This window comes from Saccopteryx leptura, chromosome 6 (genome assembly GCF_036850995.1).
Source record: "Saccopteryx leptura isolate mSacLep1 chromosome 6, mSacLep1_pri_phased_curated, whole genome shotgun sequence".
NCBI classification, from domain to species: domain Eukaryota; kingdom Metazoa; phylum Chordata; class Mammalia; order Chiroptera; family Emballonuridae; genus Saccopteryx; species Saccopteryx leptura.
Genome location: NC_089508.1, coordinates 48495889 through 48510660, shown reverse-complemented (window position 1 = coordinate 48510660; position 14772 = coordinate 48495889). Strand labels below are relative to the sequence as shown.

Below are 14772 nucleotides of genomic sequence, written 5' to 3'. Positions count from 1 at the left end.
GGGCTTGCCGAGTGGATCCCAGTCGGGGAACATGCGGGAGTCTGTCTCTCTGCCCCCCCCCCATTAAATCAAACAAAACCCCAAAAACTCCAAAAATCTAAAGGACCAGATGAGGATGTTCATTAGTTCCAGATCATTTCTTAGAGAACTGAGTGCTTCCAGAGAAAACAGATACCCAGACTCGACAGATAAAAACAGACTCATACCAAAGCATCCCCCCAAATTTAGTATACTTGGAAGTAGGTGGTTGAGAAAAGGAAAGAAGGAGGGATGGAGAGAAGATGGGAGGTGCAGACAGAGGGAGACTAAAAGCTTTCAATAGGGAAAAAGAGCAGGATTCAAACAAAAAGTCAATAACTAGAATTGTGTCGACTGTAACTTAAAATTTTTTTATAATTAAAAAAAGTCAAAATTGCATTGTACTTCTCAGCAATACTGAAAACTAGAAGACAACATCAACAAAAAATATGAGTGTTCTACATTCAGGCAAACTATTGATGTGAGGGCAGAATAAAGACATTTTCCGACATGCACGGTCTCAAAAAAATTAACCTTATCTACAACCTTTCCCAGGAAGCCCTTGAAGCATGTGTACTACTGAAACAAGGCAGTAAACAAAGGAAAAGAAAAACATGAAAACAGATGACCCCAGGAATTCAATGAGCACACGGTCCTCTGAATAACAGGGAAAGAAGATCCCAAGATGACTGGGGAGCAGTCAGCCAGCAGAGGTCCAGAAGAGGCTTTTCACAATAACCGAGCTAACGAAACACCTACCTGATGTGTCTGAATATATCGAGAGGAAATTTCTACAGCTGAGGGAGAGTGAAGGGTAAATTAGGGAAAAGTACTCAGAAAACCAAGCCAAAATAATAAAAATTATTAACTCCAGGAATAACAAAACTTTTTAAGGAAAGGAAAGATAAGTGTGTCATTATATGATGACACACATATGCCCAGATCAGCATCCTGAAGCATTTACATGATGATAATAATTTAAACACAGACTACGGAGCTAGTGGAGATGACATGTACCACGTTGAGAGGCCTGGGGCAGGAAACAGGCGTCGGTGTGGTGAGGGAAGGAGTGAACGTGAGGCAGTGAGCTCGACTCGCATCTTCCACAGTGGGAGTCGAGAACTGTAAAAACAGGCAAACTAAGAAGAAGCAACAGCATGCTGTTAGAAATATGGAGGTAAGAATCCAGAAAATCAGTTCAAAGCAAGGGGATAGAGTTGCTTCTGGGAAGTGTAAAATGGGAGACTATGGTTTTATATAAGCCTCACAGAACTGGTTTTCTCTTTAAACTATGTGTGTGTATAACTTTGACCAAAATTTAAAAACTAAATTAAAAAATGTAAAGTCATTAATAGGAAACTGGATTGATATCATCAATGAGAATTTATAGGTGAAATTTGGAATCTTTTTAACTTTCCTTTTGGCACTCTTTTATATTGCTTACACTTTTTTCTAAAGGCATGTGTCATGGTAAAAATGATAAAGAAATCATTCTTAAAAGTACTCTAAATCCATCCAAAATGAATTTAAACATTTATTGAGTTAGGGAATTTTTAATATCCTAGAAAGAAAATGATTAAACATAATTGCTGACCTCAAGAATTTCAACCTAGTGGGAGAGATGTGTAAACAAGGCTTTAAATAGTGATGATTTTTTAGAAAGTTAATGTTATATTTTAGTACATATACGCAGTTCTTTGGGAACCTGGGTCCTCAGGTAATTTTTTATCTGAGCCCTGAAAGATGAGTAGCAACTGGTCAGATGGGCACAGAAGCAGGGAAGCCTGGGAAAGCAGCCAGGTGAGAAAGAACGGCCAGAGCAAACTGTCCTGCACATCTGGGACCTCACTGCCAGGCACGATCATGACCATGTTAATGAAGACTTAGCACATCTAAGATTCTGTGCTTCTCTTACAGGTGCTCAGAAGTCTTTAAAGATCCTTAAGCAAGAAAAAATTATCTAACTCATTGTAGAGGGAGGACAGATTCTCCCAAGTTAGGGAGAAGGAATGAGTTTATTCTTGTAATTACAGTACGAAAACAATTTAATAGGCTTCTACGGCCATACCACCCTGAACATGCCCGATCTCGTCAAAAACAATTTAATTTGTACTTAAATATAAGCTACCTCTTACTCAATAAATTTAGGCCATGGAGTCATCCTCAGTGCCTGAGCCTAACTCACTCCAATCGAGCCATGGCTACAGGAGGGGAAGACAGAAAGAGAGAGAGAGAGAGAGAGAGAGAGAGAGAGAGGCAACAGGGGGCAGGGTGGAGAAGCAGATGGGCGCTTCTCCTGTTGCTCTGTGCTCTGACCAGGAATTGAACCTGGGACATCCACACTTCCAGCCAATGCTCTACCACGGAGGAAACCAGCCAGGGCGTATTATTTTTTAAAAAATCATTACAGCTTCAAGAAAATGATTTTACTCATATAACAGTTAGAGCTAGGTATATTTAAACCCAATAAAACCCATACAGTCATCTGAGATTCAGTTCCAAGTGTTTTTTTTTTTTAAGCTAAAGTTATTCTTAGTGTAGAATTAGGAATAATAGCCTATTAAGAAAAGGTGTAAAGAAATAAATAAGAGGCAGAAGAAACAAGTGTTTGCTCTTGGGTCAGCACCAAGGTCCATGACCCCACCTAACTGGGGATCAGAGGGCTGGAAGAGCCCCATCATCACGGGGAAGAGGCCAGGCAGGAAGCCTCCAGGGACCCTGAGTATGGACGAATGAAATTTCTGTCTGGAAAGTAAGTAGTGCTTCAACTCATCTTTTATATCCAGGTTTGTTTGGAAATACATGGACAGAGCTTCTCAGTTAGTCAGGGGGTCACTAATCAAGGGCAAATGCCAATTTTGATTACATGAATGGCACAAATTTGTTTTCCTTACTCAGGGGGAGGGGAAATCTAGACAATTCAGGAAGAGATATGGAAATTAGTTTGCACTGAAGAAACAAAATCAATATTAAAGCTGTGCTTTATAAGGCTACTGAACAGGTGCTTCTAAAATAAGCTGCTTCTGTTTCCACTGAGAAGGCAAGCTTGATCACTCACATTATCATTGGGATAGAGGACTCGCGAGATGTTCTCGGCCAGATTTCGGTCCAGCACGGCCTGAATGTAGTCTCCAACGTTAACTGAGGGGAACGTCAGAACAATGAATAAACAGACAAGCCAGCAGCTGTTAATCGAAGCCCCTTGATCACATCTGTTGCTTGCTGCGTGCCATGTGGGATTCCTACAATTCCTAGAACTCCAAAAGGATTTCAATAAACCTTTACGTTTTGATTCACAAGAGTCTAAGAAGGCCAGACTCAAGGACTGCTTTAAAAATGTCCTCCATACTTGCTCTTTCATATGGCTGCTTAGTCACTGAGAAGTTCAGATCAGAAACTCAAGGCTTTTTTTCTCAAGCTCAGTTTGGTTCTAACCAGCAATAAAAAAGAAACCATTAGTCCCCAAGATCCTTGCTTTGTGTTATCTTTCTAGAGCAGTGTACTGACTTGCTTCTGAGATCAAAAAGATTAAGCACACACACAGAGAAACAAGAGCCCGTGCTATACTCACAGTCTTGGAGGTTAAAGTCATTGGGCGCCCGAGCAGACCAGAGGCGCATGGTGTTGACAGTGTTATTCATGTACCCAGGCACTGGGGTGTCATATGGCAGGGCCAGGACCACCTGTGGGATTGAACCAAAGCAGCTGTTCACTGTTTCCCAAGCATGATGATGTGGGTTGAACAATGGGCTGGGAGACAGCAACTGGAATTCTGTTCCTGGCTCTATCACCAACTCAAACTGTGTGAGGCCTAAACCAAGACAAGGATCCCTGGGCTGGGCCAGGCTCGCAGGCTGTATTAGAGGACACTGCGAATCCTCCTCCCATCAGACCCGTCGGGAAAGCTGGAACCACCCAGACCGCAGGTCCTCTGCATCATTTCCCTGTGGACGTCTCTCTTGTGTTCCCTGTCTGGATCTGGATGCGGGTCTTTTATGTTTCAGATCAAACCACTGTTCTAAGAATAATAAAATATAATGTGCAAAGTGACAAATGTGAATCTATACCCATTAAAAAACAGTAATCAAGATAAGTTTAGTGTAGGTTATTAAATGATCTGATTTCAAATATGGTAAAAATCAGTGGAACGGAAAATTTATGAAGATAGATTACTTATGGTGTTTAAAATGCTATAAAACTGACACTCATACAGACAACAGTATGCTGATTACCACGGGGAAGGGGGTGAGGAAGTAGGAAAGAGTAAAGGAGGCCAAATATATAGTGACAGAAGATAATCTGACTTAGGGTGCCGGGCACACAATACAACATACAGATCATGTATCATAGAAATGTACATCTGAAACCCATATGACCTTATTGACCAGTGTCACCCTAATAAACTTAATAAAAAAATAAAATGCTATGCTAGGTTTTCAAAGTTGCATGAAGAAGAGTGATTTTAGTGATCTGACAAATCAGCTGATAATTAGCTGAGATGAGTCTAAGTAAGCTCTGGAAAAATCTAGCTCAATCTTTGTGACAGTCATTGAAACAGAGAACAGAAAGATAAACTGTGTTTCATGTGAGTTTAAAATTTACACTGGAAAAGACTAAGACTCCTTTCTATTCCCTGCCTTAGAGTCAAGCTCTAACGAAGAGGAACGACAGATTAATTACATGGGAGGATGCTGGAGATCATTTAGTGCAACCCACCCATTTTGGACTTGAAGGGAATGAGGCTGAGAGAGAAGTGACTTGTCCAAGGTCACAGTCAATGGTAGGGTTGAAATTGAAACACAAATCTCTTTAATTGAGTCTGCTGAGTAATGAATGAATGAATGAAACATTATAGCCCATATCAATCAATCAATCATACATACTCAGTCACGCTTTCATGAATGCCATTAACCTCATAGTAATACATCAGTCTTCCTTGACTATCTTTCACTAGGCAATAAAGGTCTCTGGTGATTTTTCAAGTAAGTTGTGATCAATCAGGAAAAGTTGTTTACAGAGTGGGTTGATTCTGGGTTCAAACACAGTTTGTCCTTCTGACCCTTGGAGCATAACTGAGGCAGCTGGGGAAGCACATGGCTCGGAAGTCCCTTTAGAGAACTTCAGGCAGAAGTGCTGCCTCTGGGCTCCACCTGAAGCCGTCTTTCTCTGCGATGCTACCATTGTGGAGAATGAGAGCTGGCACGCCTCTCGGGAGCAATCCTGACTCTCAGGTTCCATCAGCCTGGCTGCTTGCTCAGAACTGCGCTGCTGTCTGAGGCTCTTCCTGAGAGTCCCCCTCATTCCCCCTGTGTTTGTCAAAGGTGTCACACCTATAGTGCAGTCTGACAGGCTTCCCACCTCCTCCGGCTCCCTCTCCCCTTTATCTTCCACAGACATTTGCCCACTATATCACCTGCACTTCTACTTCTCTGGGGTCTGCTTCCAGAGGACCTGTCCTGACACAGTGCCGTGAACTGCTCAGTGTACTGGCAGCTGCCCACAGCACGCATACACCATGTCTGACCTCATGTCTTCTGACCCGACCTGCTACAGGTCTGGGGCTGATCAGTGAGGATTTGCATAAGTCTACAAAGTTCTGCACTGTTTGGGTCACTCACCTTCTATTACATCTGCCCCCTAATCTTGCCTTTGTGGGCACAGAAAACACAGTCTCCCTAATTGAATTTCTGGATACATTATGAAAATGTTTAGAGGTTTTTATAAATACAAGGTAGCTTAACACTGGGACCAACAGTGCAGACAGAATGCTTCCAGGACTGATTGTGTCAAGAGCACATATTTAAACAGATCAGAAGTCACTGGAAGTTTTGGACATCAAATCTATACCAAGTGCTTGTTAGTTTAATACCAAATACATGTATGAATTCTTTGGACATATTAACAATTGATTTGTTTGCAGCTCTCCTGATCATATTTATAACCAATTGCAACTTTTAATCTGTTTCATCAAAACAAAAAAGAGAGACTATCTTGAAATCACCATATGAGTTTATTCTATCAATATACTATGACCTAGTTTTAGCTTCTAATATGTTACTTCATATGCTGAATAAATTCAAGTTTAATAGGAAAACTTTTTAAAAAGAGACTAGCGTTACATGAATCAGCAGAACAGACCATCAGTTTAATAAGTCAGTTAGTTATAACATGGATTTAAGTGCTTCTAAGACAAAAATGAAGCGTTTATTCATGGAGACTAATCCACAAACCAACTGAACTCAGTATTACAATACTAAATTTCCCTTCCAGTAATAACATTTACTTGATCTTTATTACTTTCTTTAATTTTTAAAGAATGACCAGTGAATAAATCTATTCTAGTCTAAGGCCATATTTGCTAAACAAATATCTCATGTGGAGGTAGACAGTGCAGCCCTGTATACCTAGCAGTTATTTACCAGGAAGTGTGAAGCCAGCAAAGCACAAGCCACCACTGGGGGTGCTGAAAACTGAATTGTTCAGCAACAGAGTAACACTCAAATCTAGTGGTCATGAAGTAAGTACACTCTGTTGACATCAACATTTTTCTCTAGGAATGATTTGGCACAAATAACAAAGTAACATTTTGCAATATTTTGCATTATTCTTTGACATCTCAATGAATAGGAACTTTGGAAATTCTTTGAATAATTACTTTAGTTTTAAAATATTTACCCCTGAGAAGTTATAAGTAAATAAATGTATATATGTGGTGGGGTGAGGAAGTACTCTTCAATTTATTCAATCTTGGTATCAACACCTTCCCGTAGAGCTGAACATACTACGATTGTAGAATTGATTAATCTCTGGTAAAGCTGATTGTAAAACAACCCTGGTGAATCACTCGACCTTGGGAAAGTCACTCATCTCTTGGCCTCAGCTTCCTGTCTCCAAAATGAGTGGGTTACACCAAGAGGAGTAACATATTTATTTATAAAAATATATTATTCAATATACAACACATTATACTTAATATTATATACACATTATACTCTAGCTACATATTCACTGTGCTGTACTATACAAAATGCTCCGAGTCAGACGCTCTCAATACCTGGGTGTCGATCCACTTGGCCCCAGCCTCGCTGTGCTCTACTCTTCCGTAGAAGTGCACAGGCAGCATGAACTCGGGGCGGGCCTTCTCCCAGGGGTTTCCATGCCTGAGCCAATCATCTGCCTCTTCTACCTGCAAAGAAGATAAGTCTTAGGAAGTATATTTCAGGAGATGGGGACCTTGCTGTTTTCATTATATCAAATTAAAAATATCTTTAACTGGGCCCTGGCCAGTTGGCTCAGTAGTAAAGCATCAGCCCAGTGTGTGGAAGTTCCAGGTTCAATTCCTGGCCATGGCACACGGGAGAAGTGCCCATCTGCTTCTCCACCCTTCCCCCTCTCTTTCTGTCTCTCTCTTCCCCTCCTGTAGTCAAGGCTCCAGTGAAGCAAAGTTGGCCTGGGCACTGAGGATGGCTCCATGGTCTCTAACTCAGGTATTAGGATGGCTCAGGTTGCAATGGAGAAATGCCCCAGATGGGCAGAGCATCGCCCCCTAGTGGGCTTGCCAGGTGGATCCTGGTTGGGCACATGCGGGACTCAGTTTCTCTGCCTCCCTGCTTCTCACTTCAGAAAAATATAAAAAAAGATATCTTTAACTAAATCAACTTGAGAATATTGTTGGCAAGAACAGTGTTGGTTCTGTCAATCTCAATTCATGGCTGTTACTGTCTTACAACTGAAATCAACAAAAACAGTACTTGTTAATACTACTCTAAATGTTTTATATGAATTTTTTCATTTAATCCTTATAGCAAACCTACAGGAGGACACTATGATTCCTTTTTTTTCAAGTGAGAGTAGGGGAGATACAGAGACAGCCTTCCTTCCACATGCGCCCTGACTGGGATCCACCCAGCAATCCCTGTCCTGGGGCCAATGCTCTGTCCATCTTGAGCCAGGCTCACAACTGAGCTATTTTTAGTGCCTGAGGTGGAGGTTCCATGGAGCCATTCTCAGCACTCAGGCTGATGTACTCAAACTAATTGAGCCATGGCTGCAGGAGGGGAAGAGAGAGAGAGAGAGAGAGAGAGAGAAAGAGAGAGAAGGAAGAGGGGTGTGTGTGTGTGGGGGGGGGGAAGAAACAGATGGTCACTTCTCCTGTGTGCCCTGACTAGGAATCGAACTCAGGACATCCACATACCTGGTTGACACTCTATTGATGAGTCAACCAGCCAGGGCTGATTTCTTTTTTTTTTTTTTTTTTTCTGAAGCTGGAAACAGGGAGAGACAGTCAGACAGACTCCCGCATGCGCCCGATCGGGATCTACCCGGCACGCCCACCAGGGGCGATGCTCTGCCCACCAGGGGGCGATGCTCTGCCCATCCTGGGCGTCGCCATGTTGCGACCAGAGCCACTCTAGCGCCTGGGGCAGAGGCCACAGAGCCATCCCCAGTGCCCGGGCCATCTTTGCTCCAATGGAGCCTTGGCTGCGGGAGGGGAAGAGAGAGACAGAGAGGGAAAGCGCGGCAGAGGGGTGGAGAAGCAAATGGGCGCTTCTCCTGTGTGCCCTGGCCGGGAATCGAACCCGGGTCCTCCGCACGCTAGGCCGACGCTCTACCGCTGAGCCAACCGGCCAGGGCTGATTTCTTTTTTAAAAACAAGAAAATTGTAACTTGCTCAAAGTTGCACAGATAGTAAATGATACAGCTAAAATGTGACCTTAGGAATGTGTTCTAGAGCCTAAGTCTTAACTTTGGTGAATACAAGTATCCAGCTTTAGTGAAAGAGAGAGCCCTCCAAGGATGTTCGTAGTTGGGAGAGCTGGACATGACGGGTCCTACATGATGGTTTCAGTCAAGATTCTGCGCCTGTTATGTACAGAATCAGTTAAGAAATGCTACTCATAGAAAACTCCCTTAATAAAGCTGATTTCAGTAGAGGTACAGAAGACTATTACATTTTGTTGTCTTTATTTAATTTAATCCTTATATAATTTTGATTGAATAATGATTATTAATTATGGTTCATTTTGAAAATAACACATACTAAGAGGTAAGAAATTTATTTTGAAAATTTCAATATTTTACCATTTATTTATGTTAATTATAACAAAAATTCTTATAAAAATTTTAAAATCATAATTGGTATTTGGGATATCTAAATATCAAATGAATTTTGTTTTTTAATAAACAAAAACATCAAGAAGAACAAAAAACAAGTTGGGGGAGTGTATTTTTAATGTAAAGATATTATTTGTGAGATTTAAAATATATATAACATATATTTAAAAAATGGAATTATGTTCTGATAGTAAGGTTTTTATTTTTTAGTACAAAGTATCCTTGGCAATGAGATTAGAATATGGTTATTTATTCAGCTTTAGTTTAAGAAGATACTGTTTATGAATTAAGACACATCATCACTGGATGCCTCATGATCGCTTAAATATGAATTCAATGCTTGTCCCAGGCACAATGTGGAGAGAGAAGCAAATACAGTTACTGTTTTTTGAGCTAGGACACAAAATATTAATGTCAACAACCAGATAAGCAAATACATAATCATTTATTGAAACACTGCTCATGACTTTATAGCAAGAAAGCCACCCATTAACTATGAGCATAATGATGAATGAAAAGGGGACTCACATAAACAGCATTCTTGGGTGGAAGGTCTGGGGGCTGGAGAGCCGCAGGGTCAGGAGGATGTTTCAGATGCAGACTGAAGCCTAGGGGAGGCTGGAGCTAGATCTGAGCTAATGGGCAGACTGCACCTTAAAACGCAGACTCTCAGTCAATCTGCTGTGGGGTCTGAAATTCGGCATTTTTAACACTTCCCCAAGGGTTACATGGTGCAGCAGGAGCTACAAGGTGATGTAAACTCAGTAACTATAATTCAGAATTTAGACTTCCACTATTCCAGTAATAAAGAGATAAAAAATTAAAATTTAATAAGGACACAACTGAATTTTATCTGCTGCTAAGGAACTGTGTTAATAACTAGAAGTCTAAGACAATTAAGTGAGGATATCCAGAAAGGATCAAAACATCCTGAGTTACAAATCACTCTATGCTGCATTTAGGCAAGGGCAGGTCTGGGGTTTTTAAACTCTGGGCAATGGGTACACTGCTTCCTGTAACAGGAAAGAACTGTAAGGCCCGTTTGCCTCATTTCAGCACTCAGGACTGTTGTAAAACACACCTAAAGGTTTTATAGGAAACAGGAAGATGATGAGGCAGGAACAGTTGTCCAATGAAAAATCAAGTGCATAGGAGAACCAACGACATATTTTCTGCTGAGAACTGCAGCAGGATCATGCTGTCCTGCCTGCCCTGAAGCTGCCTGACATGCTTCCAGAAGCGAGGACGGGCTCCCAGAAGCGAGGACGGGCTCCCACTGTCCCACCGCCAGCCCACTCCAGACTCCCATGGAGTCTGAGGTTGCTCTCACTCTGTGACAGGGTGATCAGTAATCAGTCAGCTGATTACTCCTAATGCCCTCCAATGTAGGTCTTATTTTTCCCTGCCAAATAATGGCTGATTTTAATTTCACTGGGTTAATGAGCTCTGTAGGAGAACAGAGCTCTAAGCTAGCTGTTCTGTATTTTTAATCTCCTTCTGATTCAGCAAGGAATCAGTTAATAAGTCCTGCAATTTTACAAAGCTTGTTTTTAAGGTAAATTGAAAAAACAGGTATTTCGTAACCACAAGCTGGCCTGAGCAGATCAGAGGAAGAGAGAAGTGCCCCCCACCCCCCACTGCCCTCACTAAATCCACAGATGCTGCTGGAGGGTGATAAACCTCTTCTCTGCCTTGCTTTTTTCCCAGAGAATCAACAAAGTGGTCTGTAAATTGAGATTTCCATGAAGCCAGCGATTACTGAATGCACTAACATGCCAAGCCATACAAAGGGAGGGGCAGGACAGGAGGAGAGCTTTCATTTACACCTAAGTGGGCTACGGGACCTGAGCAGCTCAGCTGAAAGAGCTGAGACAAAGCCAGCACGGCTCTGCGGAGTGAGGAGCAGTGTGCCAGTCTGCGGCGGGGGTGGGGCAGCCTGCACTTGGCACCTCCCTGGGGGAATTACTCAATGCAATCTACATTCCAGCCAGTGTGGAAGCAGAGGTCAGCTCAGGGGGCTGTCAGTGACTGAATTCTAGGAAATGCTTCCCCCTCAACTGTGGGATACACAGGACATGAAGATCCAGGGAGCAAACACTAGGAGCAGTCAACAAACTTTGCTGTCTGATGGTACAAATAATTGAAAAACTGTTTCTAGGAACGGCAAGAATTCAACAATAGTAACCAAAAGACTGCCAGTTAATGGCAAGTTTGCATGACTAGTTATTGCAGGTCTGGCATGGGTCTAAGAGAGAGAACGGTCCAGCAGTTTTGGTTCAACTACAAGATACCTACTGTGGGTGCCTTTCTACTCAGAACTTTGGCGTGTGGCTGTTAAACTTACTGTGAGGTTGTTGCAATGATCCTTCCCCCTCTTCCTCCCAGAGGCCAATTATTTTTATAGAGGACTACTACTGATCCCCATTAGAGTTGAAGGTAAGCCAGGAATTTTAGCAATAAAATTTCACAACAAACACATTATAACTGCAAATCTTCCTTGAAAAGAGACTTTAAAAATTAAAAGCCCATCAACCTTTAAAAATCTTCTCAGCTTGCATAATTTTCACCAGTCTTCTCTGTTATCTGCTGTTATAAGAACAAGGACATATCTGATGTGAGTGGGGATGTGACCACACCCTGAAGATGCAGCTGCTTTTCTGGAAAATACTTTTCGTTTTTTATGGAAATGGTTTCTTTTTGGGATGACGGGTTTTATGTACGCTCTCTAAAATCCGACCCTGGTAGATAAAGGAGGTGGCAAGTGAAATCTTGTGTGCTTCTGACTCAATTTCAAATCATACTAAAAGAAGTGATGGTGGCTAGTGAGGCTTGTTTTGGAGACTAGCAAAAGCCATTTGGTCTCTTTTCTTAAAGAACACTGGGTAATAAACATATAATTCCTGGGTCTGATAGGAGAGATGTATACTTCCTTGGTATGATAGTAGAAAAAGGGATGGTTTCTTGGAAAAAAAAAACCATTTCAAAGTTACAAAGGTAGTAGGTGTAAGTGACCCTTTGTAAAATTCTGGGGTAAATAAACTGAAAAAGATTAAAAAAAAATTGATTTGCTGAGTTTCTTTTAAATCTTTCACACGAGAGTAGTTAAAAGATAAGAAATGAAATCCTTAAACATTCTGGGGTATAATGAATACCATGTAAGATACTTTCAAAGAGAATGGATACCTTGTATTGCTTGGTGAGTTGCATCAAAATGTTGGTTATACTGGAAATGCCTGTTTAGTTAGCTAAGCTTCTCTCCATGGAATGCTACATTATTTTACTGGGAAAGAAAACCAATTATTTCATTTTTACAGCTCTTTATGACTCTAAAATTCATACTTCTCATGGAATGAGACATATAGAAGTATAAATATAAGATAGTAAAAGTCACCTGTAATTTTACCTCCCAAAAATAATGACTGTTGAAGTGTTAATGTATTTTTTTTCTAGCACTTAATCTTTCTGGCTGCTTTTGGATAGTTGAGTTCATACCATCCACATGATTCTATACCTCCTTTTTTCAAGTAACATAATTTCCCATTTCATTAAAATTAATAAAGATATAATATTAATGGCTACATTAATATTTTATTATGTAAGACCACAACTTATTAAATCATCCTCCTTTCCTTAAGCAAAATTAACATTTTATCCAATGCTTGTTTGTGTGCTGGACATCTTGCATATTTTCATAATAATTCGGTGAAGCTGGTATCTCTGTTATGCAGATGAGAAAACTGAGGCTCAGAAAAGTTCAGTGACCTCATGGAGGTGGCACACCTCCTCAGGGTAATGAGTTGCAATTAGAAATGAAATCTCAAATTAGGGCTCTGACCCGTTTTCCTATACAGTGCTGCCTCCTGATTTATTTAGAAGTCGATGAGGGTACACTGGTCCTTGGCAAAATTCGGAAGTTTATCCTTTAACAGGTTCCCAGTATTCTCCTTCTGAGCCTTTTTCCTTGGGGCAGTCTCTCACCGTCCCCTATCTTCTAGTTCCTTCCCTGCTCGGCCCAGACAGCGTCCGAATACTGAGAGAAGGGCAAGAGGGTGGCAGTGGGAAGTCTCGGCTCATTATCCTTCCTCTCCCCTGGGGTTAGCTCCAGCCTCCGTCCCCCATTCAGTCCCTGAGCATGCTTCCCTCAGACTGACTCTTGGAACAATGGGAAGGGCTTAGAGAACTCGGGCTTCTTGGAAAACTAATCCAGCATCTTTTTGTCAATGGTGTATGTACGTGAGACAAAGGCAGAGAGAGAGAAAGCCTAAATCATACTTAGCATCAGGGAAAACTGTCCACACTAGGGCAAATTGTAGATTCAAAGAGTTCTCAAAGATATAAGAAGCAAGTTCCTAAGAATCTGGTTTGGTTATAGAAAAGTAAAATTAGAGTCATTTGTGTGGAGTGATTACTACTTGTGGAAATCTACCCAGCACTATAATGATACCTATTAAATGTGCCCGATTTACTTGATGTAACAACTAACAGGATTGCATGCTTTTATCTTATTAAAAAAATTAGAGTCCGGAGCTTATGTATCTTGTAGGATAGGCATGTTAAGGAAGACAAGACTGAACCCAGAAAAGAATACTAAACCTGTCCCTGGAAACCTGGGGATGGACCCATGTTTGCCAGCAGTGTGATCTGAGGTGACTCCATTTCTTAAGAGCCTCAGTTTTCTCACCTATAAAACAGCCACATGCTTCCTACCATGGTAGAGTACTGGGAGAGATCATAAATCAAATGATAAGCTTCCCCATTTTGCATGCTGCAGAGAACGAATGTCACACATTGTAGGCAGTCCACATTCAGACAGTCACTGATAAATGTTTTTGGAGCAGCTGGTGAGTCAGGCACTGCAGAAGATGCTATGGAGCCGGTGGTGAATGATACTGGCAGGCTCTTTGCCGTTAGGGAATGTACCTCCCGAAAGGGGTAGACTGACAATGTTCACTGACGTCAATCAAGTGCAAGGGAAATTAGTGAAGTTCTATGTTAAATGCCTGTAATTTATAAATAATCCAGAACACTCTAAAGGAGAAGTATTTTAACGACAAAATCGAGAAAGATGGCTCACATACCTGCCACCCATCTCGGATTTTCTGATTGAAGATTCCATATTCATATCGAATGCCATATCCATAGGCTGCAAGGCCCAGGGTTGCCATGGAATCCAAGAAGCAGGCTGCATTAATCAAAACACAAGCAAGAGGCAGAGCCATCGAGGTCAGTTAAATTTTCAGGTCTTTCACTAAAAAACATGACAGCCACGAAACATTTTTCTGTGAGAAACCACATTTATATTTTATTTTATTTATTTTTTTCACATTTATATTTTTAAAGTGCAGAGACTACTGCATAATGGGTATTCATTTTTAAAGTAACATTTTAAATTATAAAACAAATATTAATGTTTTTCAGTTTACTTTTTTAAAGACTTTATTTATTTTAGGAAGAAGAAAGAGAAAGAGACAGAGAGAGGCGGAAGGAGCAAGAAGCATCAACTCCCATATGTGCCTTGACCAGGCAAGCCCGGGGTCTCTAACCGGTGACCTCAGTATTCCAGGTCCACACTTTACCCACTGTGCCACCACAGGTCAGGCTAAATATTAATTTTTAAAGTAACATTTTAAATTATAAAAT

General features: G+C 41.2%; 1 protein-coding gene across 1 annotated transcript in view; it reads right to left on the bottom strand.

Moving 5' to 3' along the window:
* The window catches only part of PYGL (glycogen phosphorylase L), a 43495-nt gene that overhangs the window by 16703 nt on the left and 12020 nt on the right, over window positions 1-14772 (bottom strand). The window contains exons 4-7 of the mRNA XM_066344388.1: window positions 14211-14314; window positions 7073-7204; window positions 3590-3701; window positions 3077-3159 (exon numbers count right to left, since the gene is read on the bottom strand). Of these exons, the coding sequence (XP_066200485.1) occupies window positions 3077-3159; window positions 3590-3701; window positions 7073-7204; window positions 14211-14314 (431 nt within the window). The remainder of the gene's footprint in view (window positions 1-3076; window positions 3160-3589; window positions 3702-7072; window positions 7205-14210; window positions 14315-14772) is intronic.